Source organism: Limanda limanda, chromosome 12, assembly GCF_963576545.1.
Source record: "Limanda limanda chromosome 12, fLimLim1.1, whole genome shotgun sequence".
NCBI lineage: Eukaryota > Metazoa > Chordata > Actinopteri > Pleuronectiformes > Pleuronectidae > Limanda > Limanda limanda.
The window spans coordinates 4229447-4253768 of record NC_083647.1 but is presented as its reverse complement, the minus strand read 5'-3'; the positions used below and the strand labels follow the sequence as shown (position 1 = coordinate 4253768).

General features: G+C 39.6%; 1 protein-coding gene across 1 annotated transcript; it reads right to left on the bottom strand.

Annotated features, from left to right (window-relative positions):
- Window positions 1-677: 677 nt before the first annotated feature.
- On the bottom strand, window positions 678-12895 carry LOC133015987 (calpain-1 catalytic subunit-like). Its single transcript, XM_061083285.1, has 21 exons — window positions 12638-12895; window positions 12339-12408; window positions 11190-11308; window positions 10965-11098; window positions 10684-10858; window positions 9991-10065; window positions 9807-9892; window positions 7933-8007; window positions 7462-7622; window positions 6873-7039; window positions 6610-6621; window positions 6309-6517; window positions 5087-5132; window positions 4864-4932; window positions 4433-4490; window positions 4261-4322; window positions 4059-4127; window positions 3832-3910; window positions 2577-2693; window positions 922-974; window positions 678-704 (listed from the first exon to the last, which is right to left on the bottom strand). Exons 1-21 carry the CDS (start codon window positions 12872-12874, stop codon window positions 678-680), a joined length of 2100 nt encoding a protein of 699 aa, XP_060939268.1. The 5' UTR covers window positions 12875-12895.
- Between the last annotated feature and the right edge of the window lie 11427 nt (window positions 12896-24322).

Below are 24322 nucleotides of genomic sequence, written 5' to 3'. Positions count from 1 at the left end.
TTCAGTAAAACACTTAGTTTAAGGAGTGTTCTGATTTCCTAAGGTCAGTGAATGGTCAGGGGTGGGACATGTGATTGTGTAGACCAATAGGATGGGGTTGTTTGGTGAAGAGAGTCTCTCATTGACTGGTTTTGCGGGGGAGCGGGAGTCAATGAGGAAGTGAAGTTGTTGTTGATGAGTGCGAGTTACCGAGTGAAGCGAGAAGCGCACATGTTCGTGTAAAGGTAAAATAAAAGTTGTTAACGACGAAGAAGCTTCCTGTCCTCTGTAAGCGAGGACGTTATAATATACATATCCTCACAATCATATTTAAGCACACTAGCATGCTAACATTGGCTAATTCCCCCTCCGTGGCAATCATATTACTGAATAGTATTCATGAAATTACACTGTTTACATCGACACCAATATTCCGACTGTTGACCTTCATACAGAATAAGACATGTCTATTATGTTGTTTATATGAGTTGCTAATAGAATTCAAATCAATTCATATCCCTGTATTACATGTCACAGAGCAGTCTTGTTAGAACTCATTAATATGTCCACTAAATGATTATGTCCGATGTAAATCCGACAGATTTAAAACCCCAACTTGAAATGGCATCTTGTTTACACATGTAAATGTCTGCTGCAGTTGTTCGAAATGAGTCCTGCAGCTCATCTTCTCTGTCAGTTTAAGTGTACATTGAAAGGTACATCCACTGTAAATAAAGATAAGACAGATTATTCATTTGCTCAAAATCGTCATCACTTCATCACAGAGACTTAACAATGTCCTGGAGATACAATAGTGGAATTCTATTTGAAAAATACCAATAAGACATTTTCAAATCAACACCTGTGAAGGTAATGCAAAGATAGAACCATTTTGAGATAATCTCCAAAAAATAAATACGAACTCTGTACAGCTTGTGTTACCTCTGATTCACCAAGAGTGATTTTCGATCCCTCAGACAGCTGCTTGAAGATTTCTATTGAGAAAAAAGCAATGTGTTGTTATTTCAGGCTTTACATAATCATTGTACTTCAAATCCAATGGACAATGGTACAGAGCAGCTCTGGATTGCTCAAACACCACACAACACAAAATTCTCCAAAGTAATAAGGGACTTATTGGAAGTTATTGGACTGCAGAGAAAGATTGAACGTTATGTTTCCACTTCCCCTTAAACTCTAGTATCCTGTATTGTTGCCAAGGATTTATTACACAATAACCACTGAAGTGATTTATCTTAAACTTGGTGAAAGGGCAGGGGGGCATGGAGGGTAGAGATTTGTTTCACTTTAACATGACAAGGCAGGATGTTAGCCTTGGTGGATGTAAGCACTCTCTATTACCCTAATGTTGTATCTCCCCTTGACTGAAAAGAATATTTTTGCTAGAGAAGAAAGATGATTTTAAAAAGGATTGATAGAAGTCAACTTTGTCAACCTGGAAAAGAGTGGAGGTGGCTCAAGACACCAACTGTCCACCACTGCTGTCCTGAGTTCTCCCCCAGATAGTTCAATACACATTCACACCTCAACTCATACAGCTCTAGTGCAGGTGTGACCCCAAAACAAGACTCTGTGATCTGGCCTCCAGGGTAAATAAGTAATAAATACATTTAAAAAAGGAAATTACAACAATGACCATTTTGACGATTGCTCACAAGAACCAAAAATCTGTGAAGTATGACTTAAACTTCTCATTGACCGCAACGGTCCGCCTAACATTTAGCTGGTGTGTCTGAGAGCATTTTTGTCCATCCTCCTACATTAAATCTTTTCACCAAGGTCTTGAAGGATGATGATAGAGGAGAGAGAGGTGGCTATAGCAGTGTGAAGTTGCTCAGTGACAGCAAGGACGGCAGTCTCAGTTGAGTTGCCTGCCTTGAACCAGACTGGTAAGGCTCAAGAAGGTTGTTATGGTGGAGATAAAAGGGATGTTGATTAAAGATAGCACCTTCAAGTGTTTGGAGACAAAGTAATAAGAAAGACAGATCTGTGTATGTTTACTTAAGACGGGTTGGGGGTGGGTTTCTTGAGAAGATGGTTCACTCTTGCCTCTTTAGGAGAGTTAGGGAAACAGACAGTTGACAGGGAAGTGTTGATAAGATCGGTGAGAAAAGAACGTGAGATGGGATGGGGTCAACGGGGCAGGTGGTTGGGCAGGCAGAAGTTACTAGGGTAAGATCTTGATTGAGAGACGGGGGTGAAAGAGGAAAGTGAAGGGGATGAAGATGAAGTTGATGGAAAGGTAATTACAGAAGGTGGGTTTGGAAACGAGGAGCATATGTTATCTATCTTTTTTATGAAGTAGTTGACAAAGTGGCTTGGTAGAAGGGGGGAAATACGCGGGGGACTGGGGGGGGGTCAACGTGGTTGGAAAAGATGGAGAAGATTCTTTGGAGGGTTGGATAATGGGGATTGTAATTTTTGTTTGGTAACAAATAGCTTTTGGCTGCAGGAATAATGGCAGAGAAGGAAGAGAGAAGACATTAATAAGTGAGCAGGTCATCAGGATAAAGACTTTCGCCATTTCCTTTCTGATGCTTGCGTAATGGCGTTGCCGGCTGTCCAAATGCACTTACGGGACATGCATTCAAAGCGAAGGATGAGACTGATGAAACTCTCCAGTGTCATGTGTCCAGAGGAGGCACCGTAGCGCAGAGCCATCAAATTCAGCATGTCATCGCTGACACGCTTTCCTGAACAATAGACATCAGACAAGAGTTCAGAACATATTTCATTATTTTCATGATGATGATTTATCTGCAGATTATTTGTAATATGACTCTCATACTGTTGTATTTTTTTGCAATGAGGCTTGAATAGAAGGAAAAAAGATTAAAAATGTTCCAATTTTTGAAATTGAATTTGTGAATAAAAAAATTGGGGGCAGCATATTGCAAAAAAGCTAAGTTCTCTACTCGGTTTAACAAGATAATTCAGTATCTGGATATTTGCAGCAATGGAGTCGAGCTCAGCACTGTAATGAAAAGAATGTGCTCTGCATAAATTAAAAGCCTGTTTGTATGTGTTGCTGAACGTTCAGTTAAGTGATGACTGAACTTTATTAATTAAAAAATTAATTTGACAAATAAAACAAAATAAAACGCTATATTTGAAAAGCATAAGAACTGTACCTCACAACATTTTACAACAAATTAATTATATGGGCAAAACATGCCCTAACCAGCAGGATCCCTCTTAACTTCTTCACTATTTACTGTGTCATTCTGCCTTTATCTGCAGCTGAATTTCCTGTTTCTCCATTGTCTCTACCAATTAAAGACAGAAAGGCCCCCAAAAAAAGGACCCATTACCTAAAGATCATCGATACTACTTATTTTTTTAGGTTTGCGGGGGGTGGATCTTGAGTCAATCCCAGCTGACATCTGGCGAGAGGCCAGGTACACTCTGGACAAGTCGCCAGTGTATCACAGGGACTAACCACTATTTACTCTCACTGTTAATTTAGAGTCTCCATCGATTTATCCCCAATCTGGTAATAAGGACCACAGCCAAACTGGGATCTGAGCCAAGAACCTTCTTGCTGTGAGGCGACAGAGCAACCCACTAAACCGCTGTGCCCCTCATAACAATGTGACACTAGACGAAAATCCCAGTTGACGTGTACTGCTTGGTGGAAAACGTTGAAACCCCTTTCCCACTTTGTCAACATCTGGTGGATACATTTTTTATATGGCACCTGGTTTCCTAGCATTGCTTTGGGGTATTTTCTGTCTTTGTACACAGTTCATTTGTTTTTCATCAAGGGGGCATACTGCCACAAGGCAGTGACATCTGCCCACAGGAGCAAAAATGAACAAGTTTATCATCCACCTGAGGCCATGACAGCATTCCTGAGCTCATTCAGAGACAGTGTTCCTGTAAGTGAAACGTCCTTTTTGGAGAAAATGTCCTGTGTAAAAAAAATAACAGTTTTGTGAAATTATGAGGTAATAAGGAAGATCACATAGTGTTCAGGATATAAAGCAAGATGTATCCTAACCGTTCATTAGAGTATTGATGTAATAAATATGATGTAACCAGTCCTTGGGTCCTTTTACCTTGTACAGGATGACCTTCTTCCACAGACGCAGGAATTCCTCCCCATTCAGTTTGCCAGTGATGGACGTCTTTAACCCAACATTAAGGTATTAACTCAGAATGCTGTTTCATGTCTCCACCTGACTTTTAAATCTTTTCATGACTGTTAAACTAACAAAAGGGCAAACAGATCAAGTGTAGCATAAACATCACTGAGGATACATCCATCAGAGAAATCATGCTGCGACAGGCATCGATGCTGAAGCCTCCAGATTTCAAATCTCCTGAACAAAAACAAAAGATAGCAGGAGATTCAGTTTGGCCAAAACTCAGCAACTAAGGAATGCAACAAAAGATAACTACATTTGAATATTTTTAACCAAAGTTTTCAAACCTTTCAAGATTCGATCATTTAGAATTGTCTGGAGCATCTCAGCGTCTACTTCTTCATACTGGAAAAGAAATCAGAAAAATAATTCAGTGTAATAATATAAATATCGTATTGTATTATAATATTGTTATAATAATTATAAGGCAGTACTCAGGGCACACACATGAATGTTTATCTTATGTGGAACAGATTGCAAGTAGTGACAGCCGCACAAAAGTGAAAGAGAAGTTCTCGTGTGCCCCACTGCAGCTGAAACTATTTGTTTGAATATAAGACTGATCTTGTTTCTGATTGTTTGGAAGCTGGGGGATACAGCTAACCTGGCAATTTAAAGAGAATAACCCAGTGTCATATGTCTTTCATCAAGTTCTTGGAAAGAAAGCAAATAATACTTTTTAATATGTTGTCCCATTATCTGAACACTCATAAATTACCTTGTCAGAGTATTGACGGAAAAAATTTCTCTTATTTTGGTCATCCACTCCATTTTCGTCTTGTGTTTTCTGAAAAAGATGGCGTGTTCAGTTCCAGATGAGCTGCGGTAACACATATATACATGTATCATATATGATCAATGCAATCAGTAAAGAACATGGATCAAAGCAGAAACACCAAAATGATATTAACATAGACGGTCAATTTAAAAATCTTGTGCACCTCTTCTGTTTTGTTGTGTTCGTCGTTATGGCCTCCAGAATCCTCACTGAGAGGAAGAACATAAGTCGTCAGTACTCTTGGTCATTGCAGGGAATTATCACATACGCTAGCTAATTATAGTAACAAGTAGTGTTAGGGGTTAATACTCCAGATTCAGTAATTAATAACTACACACATTCAACCGAGAAAAATAATTTTCCTTTATTTTGCTGGATTAACAAAATAATCGTCAGTTTTTCTAAATTAAAGTAATACTTTTCATGAGAAAAATAAAGGTGTTCTGTTTTTCTAGTTAAACAATATTATTTCCCATTTCATGAGGAAAAACATTCAGTTTTCTCTTCGGTCACAAGATAGCCTTCCTCACAATTGCCAAATAATAGTTTATTTAGCATAGAGAGCGTTGGAGCAAACATATCCGACCTGTGTAGTTTGATCCTGTTTTATTTGGGTTTTGGTTCAAGACACTGAAAGATAAACGTCTCAGAAGTAAGATAGAAAGAGAGCTTCTAGCAGAATTTTGAACAATCTTGTTAATTCACAAAAACAGAGGAGAATTTATTTCTCAATTGAGTGAAATACGTTTCTCTACAACAGTTACTTATGCCAGTAAAGCCGTTTTCAGACATGAACCCTTGAGAATGTCTGCAAAATAGGGTCCAGACTTTCTCCAGATGTTGCCTTTCACACGAGGAACGTAGCAGATGTTCAACTGTTCTCCCATTGGCTTATTCAGACATTCTCCAGAATTCTTACTATATATTTTACTTAATATTTGACCAATATCCATTGAGTCCAATGACTTTATTCACTTTATCACTGCAGCAGTGTTTTAAGTAGCCTCAGCAAGACAGGACAAACATGCTACCTTGTAGAGCTCCTAATAGACCAGCAGATGTCAGTGTGGTTGTGCTGGGAAAATGAATCAATGCTTTTTACTATTTATTTATTTTAAGTAGCTGGCAGGAGAACACCTCAGAACATTCAGAGATTCTCAAATATTTTTGCAAGCAGCATAATATTAGACAATAGAAGGACCAGACATTAGATTGAACGTTGACATCAGTTTGGTCTTTGCATGTACAGTGTTCAGACTGGTGCTGGACTTACTTAGATGCACATGCTATTGTAATGTATTCTAGGATATGCTATGTGGCATATACAGATAAACTGTATATCTACAACACTTTGAAAGCTAATGAGTGAGATTTAAGTGACTTACTGCACATGGTTCTCGGACTTGGACAGGATGGTCAGGATGAAGGAGGCAGTCTCATTGGGGTTGTAGGTGGACGGCACAATCAGGTATTCACCAGGCTTCAACTTGACGAACTCCGTCACATCACGTGCGTTTAAGTAGGTTTTAGTTTGGGCCACAGTTCTGTTTCTGCCAAAGAAAGAGGCTGGGAACCTCCCTTTGTGTGCCTGGTACTGTAATGCCAATAATAAGCAGATGTTTAATTTCTATGCAGCTCAGCTCATTCTCCAGTATAGAAGGGCAATGTGTGAGAAATGTTACTTACTTCTTCGGTCACCTTGGATGAAACCAGAGGAAAATGAAGTTTGTGTTGGGGTAAAACAAAACATTTGTAATCATATCAAGTTAAAGCACACCATAGAATTAAATTTCCCACTTGTACGTTTAACATGATGACATGTTATGGCTGAACCAACAGAACTATTTAATTTTAAATTTTACGTGACTATTTTCAACTTAGTTCAATGCATGAACTATTTAAAATTTAATCCAAATGTGACACAAAACAAAAAACAAAACAAAATTTACCTCATATACGTGGAGTCCAATGTGGAGATTTTGTACGAGGCGTCTGTTCCTTTTGTCGGGCATTTGCATGAGAGACATCAGAACGTTTTTTTCCCCCTGGTTCTCTGAACACTCACTGAATAATTTGCCGACCTTGATCCGATACTGTGGATTGGTGGAGAATTTTTCTGGAAGATTGAAGAAGACAAAAACATCAAATACAAACTTACTGCAGCCAGTTCATCCATGATTGCAAAATGCTGCTTTGTGTGTATGGAGTCTGGTGTGCGCCAAAGAAATAATTATAGACTTTAGATTTTGATTATCATTTGTTCATAATTTCTTTCTACATTTTGAAAGGTGATTATAAATTCATCAAATAAATTGGAATGTGACCTTTTAACTGACAAATGATAGAACCAGCTCTATGTTGCAGTCTTGTTGCTGTTATCGAGTTCGATCTCCCATTTGTCTCTTGTTTTACGATTCAGTTTCCATTTGGAGTCATGTTTGCCTCTTTTAGAAAGTACAGAGCAGAACAGTGAAACTGTCTCTGTATCTCTGCAAGATGCAAAACAGTTTAACTTATTTACAGATATTTGGAAAGTACCAAAGCTCTGCGTGGATCCTCCAGCCGTGGTTCCTGCAACCCATCTGCCCTCGTAGAATGACGACTTCCAATGGCACGAGGAGCTTCCATCAAGGAAGTCTGGACACAGGCAGCAGATGTCCAGATCATTGTAGAACTCACAGAAATCTTCCAGTGTCATCCTGTCCAAATCAGAAATTAACTTAGTTAATTATCATCATTGAATTATAAGTATGATATCATTTGTATTTAATAACTCTTTGATCCGCAAGAGAAAAAAAAATTATTCTGTGTACAGCTCGGAGAGTATATGAACATAGTGCCTGATACACTGTACTTATTTTTAGATATATAACTTTTTTTTTATCAACACATAAGTGGATTTTTACCCAAAACTATAATGTAAAGAAAGGTATGTTACAATAATAACTATCATTTATTGCCATTTTAAGAATGAAATGAAATTTTGATTAGAACATACAACACACTTACCAAAACTCTCCATCATCTTTCACAGAAAGGCACATTTCACGATCCTGAAGACTCACAGTTTGCCACAAATGTGAACTTTAGCGACAGTTTGACAATGAGAGAGAAGGAAAGAAACAGTTATGAATTTTATAAAAAGATGCATACACACACACACGTCTCTCTATACTTGTGAGGAGTGAGGACACTCATTGACATAATGTATTCCCTAGCCCAGACATGGGCAAAGTACGGCTCGCGGGCCATATACGGCCCGTTGGGCTTTTTAATCCGGCCCGCCGAAAACCATCAATTTAGTAGCACTTAAATGGCACGTACTTTTTGCTTTATTCAGGAAGAAATCATACTTTCTTGATTCTTGTTGTTCTGGGTTTGAACCCTCGGGGTTGAATGCACTTATTGTAAGTCGCTTTGGATAAAATGATCTCCCACTTTTTCCCTTTGCCCTGTGAGCCCTTCTGTAAAATGAGAGGATCAAGGAAACGAAAAGTGGACAATGAGTGCCGAGTGTTTAACACGGAGTCGACAACAAAATACTTTTTCACTGATGTACAATCGAAGGCTGTATGCCTGATATGCCGAGAAAGACGCAGTTTTCATGGAGTACAACATCAGCCGTCACTTTGCTACGAAGCATGCTAACTACGCTAGCAAGCAGTCAACGCAAGAACGGGTGGTTGCAGCTCAGAGGTTGGCGACTAATTTACAGACTCAGCAAAAAAAAAAATTCACAGACAAACTGCGATTAAAGAGTCATCTACCAAGGCATGTTTTTTGGGGGGCATTCGAAATAGCAAAGGCTAGCAAGCCTTTCTCTGAAGGCGAGTTTTTGTTAAATGGCCTTGCAAATAAGTGCTTTGCTACTTGGTTAAGGCCAAATCCTTTCATGTAATGATTTTTCCATGTCATTTATATTAGTTCACAAAAACACTCCATCCATCTGTTCCTGGCCCGGCCCCTCTGTCAAATTTTAGAACCCAATGTGGCCCGCGAGTCAAAAAGTTTGCCCACCCCTGCCCTAGCCCCTTAACCCAACTCTAAACATCAAAACTAAATGCCTAACCCTAAACCTAAAACCAGGTATGAACCCTCAAAAAGCCAATATAATTTGTGAGGACCAGCCAAAATGTCCTCACACTGTCAAAATGTCCTCACAATAATGGTATAGAACCAACGATTGGCCTCATTACATATAGATGTATTGACATAGATTTACACATAAATATAATTACATAAAACATAAAATACAACTGCCTCCAAGGTATTAAAGCTAATTAAAGACAGTAATAGAAAGTGTTAGGAATTTTAATGGATATATAGTGTGGGTCTGACTGAACTCTATGCAATAAAGTTCAGAGGGGGGGTTGGGGGGCATGAGCAGTTTGAGCCATATATTATGCCTTCACACAAATGATTAATAATAACATTTTCCTTCCTAGTGTTTAATCTTGAAATTAGAATGTATGTGCGTAACATTGTTGTTTCCTTGTTTTGGTTTAGTTGTTTTGAATGTCTGTACAAACAGAACATACAGCCGAAATAGCAGGAACAGAACATCTTTTCTCCAATGGACAACGGTTTGGCCCTCATAGCATCAGCTGTGTCAAGGCCTTGGGAGTGTCTCCTGTTCACTTCCGTATTCCAATGCCAGGAGGATGGCCTACGCCTGCGCATTTTCGAGGAGGAAGAACCAAGATCTACTGTTATAAAATAGACAGGCGCCTTGGTTTGAGGCGCTCTGATACGACTTGAGACTGTCCGGTACTGCTACTGTGACTAACAAAAAAAGGTGACAGTGAAAACATCAGCAACATGTTATTTGGTGAGGGTAAAATAACTTCTATCTTTATAAATCTTTGCCGGGTAGTCATTCTTACTCATCGCTCCACTGTCCGTTCCACTCTGTTTTGCCCCAGGGGTTCCACAAACGCACCAGGTTAACGAGTCTCCCTTGGCTCATAAACTGACGAGAAATGAGCAGCAGACAAAAAATCAGGGATATTTATACAAACACAGAATTCTGTATGCTGCCATGACTTCAATGTAAATGTGACTATTTACCTGTTTCACACCTGTGACAGTATAGGCATGGCCTTGGACCAATCCATTTGGCAGCACATTGTTGGCAGATGTCTTCTACAAGATAGAGGTATACAGTTTAGAGAGATGGCACTGAAATGGCATTGACAGACTCCACATATCCTGAAGGTACAGTTCTGAAATTTATGAGCTAACAACGTGTAGTAAAAACTTAATTGCACTTCTCAAATAACATTAGACTTGAACTAAATTAACCTGGTGACAAACACACCAATTTAATTGCACAAGCCTGAAAATAATGTAATCAAAATCTAAAGGGAAATAGCTAATTTGATTACATCAACAAGAAAATTGTTGACTTGAATAAATGCTTTCATGCATTATTGGACCCATTCAAAACCCTGAACCCACCTTCTCTCTCTACCACATACTTTAAGTACAGCTTTGAGCACTTCATCTTTTCCTTCAGGCATAGGCTGTTAGTCAAATGCCAAAGGTAATTACATATAGTTGAACTGTTCTTATGCCCTACGGATCATTTTCAGAGTTTTTGAGCCTTGGCAGCCACTGCTGGTCTTTTACGTTGAGGTATATTTTACTGGAATCTGAAGTTGATATTGATCAAACTGTAAATGAAACCAAACTACCTTAGATTATCTAAGCCTTGAGATGCTTTGATGTTATGCTGTCAACTCTTTGGTTTTGTATGCTAACCCCTTGAGGAGTCCCACAGCCCATCAGGGAATTCTTTTGTCCAGCTCTTGTCATCAGCTCCCACAGGTCCGGAGGAGCTTCTCTGAGGTTAATGCACAAGTGGACACCGCCAGTGAAGTCCACCAAAGCCTCAGCAGGAGTTCCAGAATTCATGTCTGCGTATGAACCACACACCCTGACAGCAGGTGTTAAATTACTTTCAAAGACTTTCACAAAGTAAGATCAATGTCACTCTGAGACTATGAGGACTGTGTGTATGAGAAATGCATTGTTTTTCATACTTGGCATAGGCTTTCTCCAGCAAAGCAGGCCAGAACTCAGTCGGGGTTGTGGAATGGACGAAGATTAATCTGCCATCAACTGTTGGTAGCTTGTCATCAATGATAATATCCACCCATTTTCCAAACCTCCAAAACTGAATAGTTGACAATATGAAGAGGGTTATAGCAAAATGAGATGTATATAATTGATCAGAACCTATTTTTGGATGATGTTGCGATATTTACCCTGAAGTGGAACAGCCCGCAGTAGTCCTCATTAAAACTTTGTTCAAGAGGAATAACTTGCTTTAGTATTGAATCCTGGAATGTCAGAGCTCCGATAGATGCAAGGAACCAGCAGTTTCCTAAGTAAAATAGAACCATTGAGTTGTCAGGAAAGTATATTAAACAGACATGACAGTATTGTTTGTTTAATCAGGTTTACGTCTAAGAAACATTCAAGTATGCTAACACAGCCAGGAGGCAGAATACACATTGGTACAGTGGTTATTGTTGGTTCTTACTGTCCCATGAACACTGATGAGGTTAGGTCTGAAAACATGGATGTCTTGTCAGTATCATTACACTGATGAACTGGAATGACTTTTTCTGAACATTCTAAACCACATGCTGGAATTCAGACTGCTGTGCATAACCACCATTATCTTTCAGACTCGACTTGTTACCTTTTAATCTCGAGGAACCATGATTCATTGTGCTTTGATTAAATTCAAATTCCATTTTAAATAAGTATATATTAAGTAAAATACATTGCAAAACAGCTTTTTTTTTATGTCGCTCGGAGTCCGTTCCACAGATAAAGAGAACAGGTACCAACTATTAAATCTTGAAAAGATTGTTGAAGGAGAGGCTTGAGGATTTTGGATTGTTTTCTTCCAAACTTTTGAAGGGCTGTGCTCTGCGACATATGTGTCACACATGCTAAAAAATTGTGCAATGGACACAATTACCACTGTTGCACCTGTGCGATACAGTTTTGTGTGTGTGTGGACTTTACAAGAGTTTGTGTACTTCCTTGAAAGGGAGTTGACATGATGATGCATCACTATTTTACTTGGAAGCTGTAGTCTGTCGCGTGATTTAAAACACAATTACTTGCCTACAATGCAACAAGTCATTGCTTGTCACATGCACTACCTGTATAAGTGCGCTGTACCTGTTTTCAGATACCAATAACAGCACAACCCCGTGCCGGTGACAACATGGGTGAACATGTTAGAAACTGAACTACATTGGGCTTGTTTGGGCTTGAAATGCTGTTTTCTGCAATTTCATGAGGATGCAGTTGTTCCACTTGGCTGTGTGGGCATCTCTTAGTGACACTGCTGTAAAACCAACTCATTTATTGTTGTGAATCAAGATCAAGTTTCCTACCAATCAGGCCTTGACCAAAGTCAAATCTGGAGACCCCATCAACAACAAAAGATGGATTGGAAATTATATTCTGAAACAGAGGAATTATTTACATGTTATTGTTGAAGCTTGTAATATATCAACTGTGAGAAAATAATATTGTAATATAATATTACTATAGGCCATAGTAATATTATTTTGCAATATTATTTTTGTCAGGTTGGTCATTCATCGGAGCTCTAACAATAAACAAGTGATATAGTAAAACACTTAACAGGAGAGATCCTAAATCCCATCTTGTCAGGTACCACACCACTCACCCCTGGTCTCAGCCACACCACACGGTCCAGGTCAGTCGGTTTCAGTAACCCTTCGCCGATGGTGTTACTGTCAGGGGGGAACATCTCATCAATGTACCTTACTCGTCGGCTGAGGCAGTACTGTTTCATCTGCTCGTAGTCTTGGTTGAGGAAGTTAAAGGGGTTGGTGATGATCCCATGTCCATTTTTCTGATGCCGGGCATTGATGATGTTCATACACACACCAGAGGTAGGCATTGCTGCTGTGGTTGAGCTCTGTTCAGAAAAAAATGAGATAAAATATAATCTTGGCATAAAACAAACTTGACACAAAGAAGCTTTATCTTGTTACCTCTATGCAAATACAATTAAAACAGGGATCTCTGATTCTTTGCATTAGACTGTACTCTTCAATTTGAACATGGGGAGGGGTACATTAAATCAAGTAGTATACATAGTTAAAGTACATCTCATGTTAATTTGCTCTCAAGTAATGTAAGAAATGGTTACCACATTTAAATTAAGTATGGGAATGGTTTAACCTTTTGTGTAGGCCAACAGCGTTAAGTAGTTAACAAATTATAGGAAAACGTATGTCCAGAAATAATGGCGTGGAGAATCCAGGTCCAGGCACTCAAAGTGGTTTTAAAAATGTAACCCATTGCTTCAATGGGCATGAAGCATTAGAATACACCGATGCATATCGGCATAATCTTCATCAGGTGTACTGACACCCAGAGACAAAGAGAGATAATTTGCAGTCACTAGAGGTGTGCAAGGGGAAAACGTGCAATATTATACATGACCTCTAGGGGCCTTGCACAATAAATTTTATTTCGAAAAATCTCGAACCGACATTTATCAAATCTACACTTATTTATCGTACTCGAGCAGGTAATATCCTAGCTTACAAGCCAAATCACTGTAGTAAAGTGTTAGATCTAACCGATCAAATTCCAGGATCGTGAGTTTCAGACAATTTGCCCCTCTACCCACACCGGCTGCTGCCGCTAGCAACACTTCCAGATTCGTCATTTTCACAGAGCGCCTGTGTGTGAAGTGCGTTGATGCACTGAAGGTCTCTTTGAAATAAACATGTATAATATGTCCATGTCAACAACAAGTTGAGACAACAATATAAATAATATGGGTAAAAATATATAGATAGTATAAAAAACTGTGTACGATCTCATTACACAACTGAGCCGCTGAGATGTGCGGTTAGCGTTACCTTAATGAAGCGTGTTTTACTTTGCCAGCTGTACAACACCAGATGTTGTTTATGGAAAACACCAATGTTATCTGGTGATCACTACTTGACATGATCCCCAGTTAAACTGGAACCCCACACTGGAAACATCTTCCTCGAATGCTGCACCTCAGAATACTACTCCGACTAGCTCCCCCCAACGGCCGCACCAGCCATCAGCTAATCAATATCAACAGCATCTGATCAACATTCCATTCCATTATAACTCAACTAAAATAGGCAGCGGGCCTGAACCATTAAGCATCCTTCCCCTATATGTCTCTAACAATGAAAGATTACAAAATAAATAAAAGTAAATTATCAACCATCACAAATCCTATTCATATTCCCAGTCAGGCACAAATTACCTTGGGTAATAAAATTCCACCCGTCTCCCGTACACCAAGTTGGGGTTTCCCGTCTTGATTTTCGCAACGCCCTGTATACATTGCCAGCCACACTGATTCTAGTTCTGCTGGAGGCTTCTTCCAATTAATTGAGTTTTTTCTCTCAACATGTCGCCAGAGTGTTCATTGTTGGAACAGTTTTCTCGACAAACTTATGGTCCCAACCTTATCATGTCACATTACATTACATTACATTTCATTTAGCTGACGCTTTTATCCAAAGCAACTTACAATAAGTCACGATTTGGCTCTTAAATTGGACTGAACATAATATCTTTTATTACAATTCATTTTTCATTTTGCCAAGGACTTTTGTGTGAAGCACTTTGTAACCCCGTCTAGATAAGTAATATTCAAAGTGATATACAAATTATTATTATTATTATTACAAATGTCCTCAAGTGGTTAAAATATATGGAATCTACAATGAGGAATTTGAACATATTTAAAGAGGGTTTGAAGAACTTCACAGAATGATCAACTGATGGCAATGCTACCTATATAAAGAAGATAAGTCTAAGTCCTCATTGAGAAAAGGTAACTGATGCCTTTAAGGACATGGATCAAGTTTGCCTCTCTTTAATTAAGGCGTTTGATTTTGTCCCGGCCCCTGGCATCAGAGCTGATTACTTCAATACCGCTCCTATCTTGGGCTTCTATGAGGATTCACTGTCTATTCTACATGTTTAAAATAAAAACTTGAATCTGTGAATTACTTTAATAGCTCAGTGTTGTATGCAAGATGTATGTTTATAAATGGCAGTGGCATGTCCACCCTGTACCTTGCACATGTTTAAATTAAAAACATGAATATATTAACCCGTGTAATATTTGAATAGCTTAGTATTGAATGCACAATAACAGGGAAGTTATGTTTATATATGGCACTAGGCCCAGTTTAATATAAAACATAATTTTATACTATATATATAGTAGGGGGTCCCTGCTCCATCTCTCCACCAGTTTAGGGGTCCTTGGCCTGAAAAAACGTTGGAGACCCCTGCTTTAGATAATACCCATTAGCATTTGCCCATCTTTGTGATTAGATGAATCTTGGCATTACAAGAAAAACATGGACTTTTAGTTTCCTAACATGCTTCCAACAGTACCAGCACCGGCAGCAAAAGCACTGACACCTACAGTTATTGTTGTTGTTGTCACAGGACTAAAGATGTAACAGATGCATTTCTCCGCCTTTGCATGCACCATAGTCCCGAATACATAACACAGAAAAATACAGGCAACAGAGTCAATTTCCTTTTTCACAATATTAAATTGTGAAGAGAAGTTAAAGAGTTGTGGTTGTTATGTAAGATATTGCAGTAGAAGTAAGTTATTTTCAACGGCTCCTGAGTAATAACAATTGTTCAATAGATAAACTCAGAAGGACAACACCACAAGTTACATAAGTGAAAGCGTCACTGAAATTGGCTTCTTACCTCAGCAGCCACACAGAGAGAGTGATGGTTGATCACTGCATATGAGATAAGAAGCTCTTGTTCTACTAACTTGTGCAAAGGCCTGAGGCCACTCCTCTCAGTGTACAAATACGTCTACCTGCATTTTGACCTCTAATAAGACATGTATAAACCGATCTGACAGTTACAGAGATGGATAAACACATAACGCCTGCAAACTGCAGATGCAGAGCGGGGTGAACAGGCTGGGGTGTTAGGTTTAAACATGTCCTGGATGTAGACTAGGCCCGACACATTCGTAAAAAGGTAAGCAGGTACCCGTGTCTTGAGGCAGATGTGGGCAGCCACTGGAATATGGGGTGCCGTTTGTCAAGCAGCTCACGCTAAAAATAACAGCAACATTTTGTCACATTTAGCTTCAAACCAAAACTGGTGTGAATTTTTGAGAGTCACTTTTTTGCACATTTACAACAATATTTGTCAACTTAGAGATATTTTAAATATTTAAATCCAAATTTTAAATGTAACACTTAAATGTTAAATCTAAATGCTAATTCTAAATCTAAATGTTAAATCTAAATGTTAAATTTAAATCTAAATGTAAAATCTAAATGTTAAATTTAAATCTAAATGTTAAATCTAAATGTTAAATTTAAATCTAAATGTTAAATCTAAATGTTAAATTTAAATCTAAATGTTAAATTTAAATCTAAATTTTAAATTTGAATCTAAATGTTAAATCTAAATTTTAAATTTGAATCTAAATGTTAAATCTAAATTTTAAATTTAAATCCGGCCCCCAGATACCGGGCATCGTCCCGGTGGGCCGTTGACCCAATATGGGCTGGTCTGGTCCGCTATGGTTTTTTTTTCTCTTCTTCCTCTCTAAATTCCCTCCAATTGGGCCAGCCAATTGGCTACAGAGGGCTAGCAGTGTGTTGCCAGCATCGACACATCCACACATATTATTGGTCTATTGTTTGTCATTGTCAATCAATTATGGGCTGACAGGCTCAGAGAGCCCTGAGAGTGCTGTCAATCACAACAAATACCAGGGTGGGGCGGGACCTCATGGCATTGGCGGGGGGAGTCACGGGACGGGCTGCTACAGACAGAAACTTAAAATGGATAATAAGAGTAAAAAACGCCCGGGTGGCGCTGAGAAGCATCGGAAAAAAAAGTGGAAGTCTCTGGAGGTGGAGGCTGCTAAATGTGCCAAACTGACGGACCTATTTGGTGCCGGGTTCACCAGCCCAGCAGCAGCAGGTGCGCCGGGAGACGAGCGAGGAGGACTCGACAATGATGAGCGAGTGGAGGCAGACATGGCATTTATGTTGATGGCCACAGAGAAAGACATTCTCATGGCCTTGGACTCTGACTCGGTGATAGACAGACTTGCAGAGAAGAGTGAGCTGCTCCACTGATAAGGTGAGAAATATTTAATATTATTGTTATTATCACACATTGTCATTGTTAATCATTTATAATCATTATGGATGTAGTAATTCATTATTTGTCATTTTAATAATTCTTTTCAGAAGTTTTATTGTGCTTATGTGTTGATCCTTAATGGTGTGATCATGTACACTAAATGATCAATTATTCTCAATTACAGGTTGTTGTGATATATTTGAGGAGTCGTTCTCCCTCTGTTGTATATGTGGACATTTGGGACCACTGTTAGAACTTGGTAATTTTATCATGTATTTTTTAATGTATAAATTCATACTTCATAATTATAATAATTTTCAAAAGGTTTTAAAAGAAACACACATCCAAAAAGTTCTCAACTCTAGGTGCAGGACAGAGGAAAACATTTTCTTTATTTTTCAGACATTATAATGTATCCATGTCCTTCTCAGGTTGACCACTTGACATGTGAGAGCCTGAGGAGTTGTTCCCCCTCTGTCCATGTTCGAGGACTTGCTCTCTGTCTGCCTCCACTCTCTGCCTTCACTGTACCAAAGTTTGTCTGTTGAGTCTCCTCTAGTCTGCTGAGTTTATCATTTTTTATGTTTTATGAAATCATAATTAATTTGTGATGGTTAGAGACATTATAATGTATCCATGTCCTTCTCAGGTTGACCACTTGACATGTGAGAGCCTGAGGAGTTGTTTTCCAGACACAGGTAGAGCTGGCAGGGGCGTCACCCTGGGCCTGCCCTTTTGGGGTGGGCTTCAGCTGCAGATCTAAAGGCTGCTTCCAGGGGCATGGGGCCCTCAGCCTTTGTTTCTGCACCTTACAACATACATCACACCTTATTTTCACACATCCAAACACTGGTAACACCACTGACGCGTAACATATTTTACACATCCCACTACGTAGTTAGAGCTATCTTGATTTGGAGTTAAATAAATTTACTTTTGGCTTGAGAGGTTTGTGTGTGGCCTCCCTTCTTGTTGCCATCTTTGAGCTAGGTGGTAACAGTAGTATGCATGAGAGAAGACGCCGCAAGATTTGTGGACTTCTATGTGGTGTCCACTGATAATGTAGTGGGCTGGTCTGGACAGACAATGCCAGGGCTGAATTTTTGTTCCAGTCCACCCCTGGTTAGAGCTATATTGATTTGGAGTTAAATAAATTTACTTTTGGCTTGAGAGGTTTGTGTGTGGCCTCCCTTCTTGTTGCCATCTTTGAGCTAGGTGGTAACAGTAGTATGCATGAGAGAAGACGCTGCGAGATTTGTGGACTTCTATGTGGTGTCCACTGATAATGTAGTGGGCTGGTCTGGACAGACAATGCCAGGGCTGAATTTTTGTCTCAGTCCACCCCTGGTATGGTGTGACTATGACGTGTATTCTGGTCGTAATCCCATTGGACGCACTCTAGCGTATTGTTTGTGACATAGAGGAACCACAACAAAACGCGGTAGCTGAGTTTTTGGGACGGCAGACATGCCAGATACCCAAATTAACGCACTACAAAAGTGGAATTTTCATGATATGTCAACTTTAACAGAAAATAAACATAAAACACTAAAGGATGACAACTGGAGAGACAAGAACACGAGGACAAAAACACTGGTGCCTTCTCTGGTGAAACAGAGGGGCAGAGGCTGAGCGGCAAGGCGCACAGGGAAAAGGGAAGATCAGGACGGGAAAGCTGGACAGGACAGCAAGACAAGACAAACCTTAGATGACAGCGAGTACGAACTGACAAAGGGGAACACAGAGCCTTATATAGAGACACAAGGAAGGCGGGGGGAATTAGCCACAGGTGCAACACATGAGGACTGGGGAAGACAATCACCGAGACAGGAAGTGAACACACACGAGAAGCTGAAAACACACAAGGAAACAAGACTACAAAATAAAACAGGAAACAGAAAACACAAAGAGACTGAAATCAACAAACTAAAATGACAGAACGTCACAACGGGACACATTGGAGAATTGCTCGTAAACATGTATTAGTTTTTACAGAGAGCGGAGGATTTCAACAACGTAAGCGCGTACCATAAAAGGGGGCGTAACAGTATCCGTGAAGGGACAAATTTAGGCTGTCAATACACAACATATCACTCCCCCTTTACGTTTGATGCTCAACAAAAATAATCATTTTACCGTCTCAGTATCTTCTCTGAAATGTCTCTGCGTTAAACAAACGTTTTGTTTTTTTTCTTTTCGATACATCCCAATGTTATTTACTGTATTTTCTACTTCTATAATGAACTTTTAACAAACTTGTTTTGGCTGTAGAACTTTGCCTAAAATATGGAAAGAGGGAAGACTACCTAAATTCCTGGACTAAACCCTGGGGATTATTCTTCCCCAATGTCAGGGGTTAGTCTCTACTCTACAATGTCAGTCTATCAGGAGGCCGTCTGTCTCTTTTCAGGTAGCTACGACCTATAGGCAAGCCATTCACATTGTCTCTTGTGGAGGACTGTATGACTCCTGGTCTGGGAGAAGTGATCAGGGCTAAGTGTGCCCTGAACAGTGTCCAGTTCTGAAGGTTGCGTCAGGGTTTTTTCTGGGGATAGATAATGGTCCTGGTAGGCCTCCTGCTCTGGAACAAGGGATGGTGGCTCAGGTGAAAACCATGTCTCCAGTTGTGAAGCTCCGGAACTTTGATTTTGCTTGTCTCTCCACTTGAGCTCTCTATTGTAGGTGCACAAACTCTCTTGTCTTTTGAGGTCTCAGGAGCTCAAGTCGAGTACGAAGTTGTCTCTGGAGCATAGCCAAGGCAGGAGACACCTTTGTCGTAGCATGAGGTGTATTTCGGTATGACAACAGGAAAGCACTGAGGTGTCTGTTGAGGGACTGGGTACCTTGAGAGGACATGAGAGCCAGCTTCATGGTCTTTTCAAATCTTTCAGCGAGCGCATTGGTAGCTGGGTGAAATGGCTCAGAATTGAGGTGCTTAATACCGTTCTCTTCCATGAATGTCTTGAACTCTTCAGACACTAGTTGCGGACTGTTATCATTAACAAGCTGTTGTGGACGACCAAAACGGTTTAAGATAGACCTGAGCTCTTCAATGGATCTCTCTGAGGAGGTGCTCTTCATGACAGCAACCCTCAGGCCATTTGCTATGGGCGTCAACTACAACTAAGAACATGCAGTTCTCCTGTGGTCCAGCAAAGTCTATGTGGACTCTTTGCAATGGTTCTTCAGGCCAGTCCAATGGATGTAATGGAGCCAGCTGGGGGAGGCTTCTTACTTGCTTGCAGGCAGAGAATTACTTTGCTTTCTCCTCTATATCTGCATCCAGACCTGTCCACCAGAAATAACTGCGTGCAATTTCTTTAATTCGCACCACACCACAGTGTCCAGAGTGGAGCTTGTCTAGTACTTTCTCTCTTAGTGGGGATGGAATATTGACACGATAGCCCCATAATAAGCATCCAGACTGGACTGAATCATTTCTTCTTACCAGGTAAGGCTTCAAACTCGGTGGCACGTCTCCTTTCTTTCCCCAGACGACTATGTCCATAACCTCAGACATGACCGGGTCAGTGCGTGTGTGCCTCCTCACATGAGTCAATGTTATATGAGCAGCAGCAATATCCTTGAAATAGCAACTCTCAGCCTGTTTTGACTCAGTGTGCACGACAGGTAGCGGGAGCCTTGAGAGCCCGTCAGCATTCCCAGCCTTGCTCAGTGTCCTCGATGCAAAGGCAATTGGTCTCTCTTTCGCTGATGGCATAATGTGTGACACTACTGCACCCACACCATAAGGTGAGGCGTCACATGCCAGCTGAATTGGTAATGTGGGGTCAAAGTGGATTAGGGCCTCAGATTGAGAGGGAGTGATGGCTGGATGGATACTCAGTGCACTTGGTAGAAAAGCTGAAAAATAATCTGGCAGTGTTGGATCTGTGAGGTTTATTGGGGCTTACCCCCTGATATGTCCCACAAACTATTAGTGTCTTAAATTGTCCAGCTCTGAACATCAGCGCCAACAGGTTTGGAGGAGGATCTGGCAGCTTGATGCACACGTGGACACCACCAGTGAAGTCCATCAATGCCTCTGCAGGAGTTCCAGATCTTATGTGGATGTAGGAACCACAGACTCTGAAAAAAGCAGATGCGATACTAGTATAGAAATAAGTTCAAAGTAATTTATTTATGACAAACACTGTGTTGTTTAGTTTCATACTTGGCATAGGCTTTCAACAGCAAAGCAGGCCAGAACTCATTTTGTCTTTGGGGTGGACAAAGATTAGTTTACCATTGATTGTCGGCAGCTTGTCATCAATGACGACATCTACCCAACTTCCAAACCTCCAGAACTGATTTGAAAAATAGGACATTACAAATATTTTTTTAAAAAGACACTATTTAGTGGCAAACGACAAACGACTGGTCAAATGAAAGAACAAAATAACACTTCAGGTGTAATATATGTACTGTCAATAGTTTGTCAATTTTGTTGACGGTATATATATATATATATATATATATATATATATATATATGTCATTCACATTATTTATAGAAAATCACTTAAATATATTATTTCAATATGTAAGGTGCAATTTACTTGTTTCTATTGAAATGTGTTGAATAGCAGCTTAAGATTTAGGCAGTTTATATTCACATCGGAATATTAGTATTGCTGCACATAAAACTTAAAGCACCATCAATGTAAAATTCAAATTGAGTTTTGTACTGCCATGTGTGTCCTTGAGACAAAGCCAACAGGATGAACATTTTGAAGCCTTAAACTGTACCTGTGTACTACAGTACATACTACATGCTACAAGCTTTAAATACAGACAAACTGTGTGCACCAACTCATTATGATATTTAAAATGACCTAAAGTATTTTGGCTTACAGACTGACTACAACCAGTGGATATTAGCAGACACTTACAATGTTTCAGTTCTCTGAATTTACATAAAGCACTAAGACATAATAATAAGTTTACTTTGTGTGTATATTTACCCTGAAGTGAAACATCCCGCAGTAGTTCTCATGAAATATTTGCTCAAGAGGGACAACTTGTCTCAAGACCTTTTTCTGGAATGTCAAAGCTCCGATTGATGCAAGAAACCAGCAGTTGCGCTAAGAAAAACACGTTAATTGAGGTACGAGAGAGACATTCAAGCACATCAGTAAAACGGTGAATAATGAAGGTGGGATCTTCCCTACCCAGTAGTCCTTGACCATAGACTAGCCTCGAGATCCCATCAACGATGAAGGATGAATTAGGAGAGATTTTCTGGAAATTAAAGCACAAGAGCTGTAATCAGAGTTTTTTGGTGATGTTTGCAGTTTAGCTTGAGTCACAACAGTCGCCGCTGGTCTCTGCCACGCCAAGCTGGCCAGATCAGAGGGGCTCAGCAATCCCTGGCCGATGGAGTTACGTATAGGTGGCTGAGGCTGTGCTGTTTCAGCTGCTGGTAGTTCTGGTTGAATAAACTCTCAGGTTTGCCATAACCGTCTTGCTCGTGACGAGCCTTAATGATGTTCAGACACACACCGGGAGGAGGCATAGCTGCAGTGTTTGAGCTCTGGTGGTGACACAAATAAGATCCAGAACTGTTCTGACAAATGCAAGAATTTTGCATGAAAGTCTGAGAGACATTTATAAGTGAGAAATGAAAGGAAGAATCACCAATAAGAGTCTTAATCAAGTGTCAGTAGGGTGATCACATGGTAAACACGTAGGCTTAACCAGTTACATTACTATGTAGAAATGTAAGAAGGTTACTTTATGTGAAATCCTCAACTTCCCATACATAATAATAATTAATCTATGATTGTAATTTATGATTAATGCTATTAAACTATAATAATTGAATGATCTTTTGACATAATAGTAAAAGGAAAGAAAAGTCAAACTAAACTGACAAAAAGGAAATTCTGCAGCTGGAAGACAAAGTTTCACATCCACAAGTGCTGATGAACAAGTGTTTGAAAAGTCACACAAAGCTAGTTTGCGGTTGGCTAAAAAAGTATTGATGGTGAACTGTGTTTTGCTGCCTGTCAACACCCAAACAATGCTAAAAGACACAACTTGATAATTTATTAATGTATATATTTTACTTTGGAGTTTTCTGTTAAAACAGAAGTCTTGTGTTGCTTCATGTTGATTCAATTGATTCCTGTATCTTGATTCTCAGCAATTTATATCCAATGATGATTAAATACTGTCCAATCAAACTTAAATAAAAGCATTAGATGAATAACTATTGATTGTATGCAAATCCAAAATGTTGTTTTCTTTTGAAAGTCGTACCTGACTGGCTTGATAATAGGATATGTCATGCAGTAAGAAGGACAGGTTTATCAGGAAGTAATAGAAGACAGGCTTCCACAGTTACATATTGTCTGTAAATGCCTCCAGCTACCTGGGTCTGGTTGGTTAGGGTCCCTGTGCTTCTGACCTATCTTGTACAACTTATGGCTGCTGTGGGACATAAGCAGACAAAGAGAAGGAGAGTTTCGCTGTCAATGAGGATACAGCTGCCACGTTTAAAGCACTGGCTTCTCATAGTATAACAAAGTGCACCGTTGTTTGATGGACATCCTTAGTAGCTATGGCCAGTGCTTACAAAAGGTTTGAGATCCTCATAAGAGTCAGGCTCATGTATCTCTACATGGGCCTTCATATAATGTGTTGTCATCAATAAACAAAAAGCATATGCTTCGGGGAAAACTGATCGTGGTAATGATAATTACATAGTGTTTCACCTGTAAAGAATTCTGTGTCGCCTGTGGTGATTGACAAATGATTGAGTGTATTATAATCGAAAGGAATGACAATTGTAAAGGTTAAACCTGCTTGTTCATGCCCGTGTACATGTTCATGTAAACTGCTGAGTGAACACGTTGAAGTGGGATGAGTTCACTCATTCCCTGAGATACCAGTTTATGCAAATCAGGGAGAGATGCATGTGCGTGCCTTGAGTTAAAAAAACATAACGAGAGTGCAGAACAGTTTTTTTTCGATTGCATAATCACTAAAATCAAGTGTGTTTAGTGTTTTGCAAACACTGTATGTATTGTTTTGCAAAAAGTGTGAGTCTGACATTGTGCTTATAGTGGTGCAGATCTGTGCCGATGTTTTGCTCCTTTAGTGTATTGTTTTGACAATTATGTAATACTTTTGATTTTAGTGTTTATGCAATCGAAAAAAACTGTTCTGCACTCTCATCATGTTTTTTTAATTCAAAGCAA

Coding starts and splice junctions, on each gene's coding strand:
- LOC133015987 (XM_061083285.1), bottom strand. CDS start 12,874: ATGCCTACCTCTGGTGTGTGTATGAACATCATCAATGCCCGGCATCAG. Junction 11,309..12,338: donor CTTTGGTCAAGGCCTGATTG/GTAGGAAACTTG, acceptor TATTTTACTTAG/GAAACTGCTGGTTCCTTGCA. Junction 5,133..6,308: donor AAGTCCGAGAACCATGTGCA/GTAAGTCACTTA, acceptor TCTTCCTCTCAG/TGAGGATTCTGGAGGCCATA.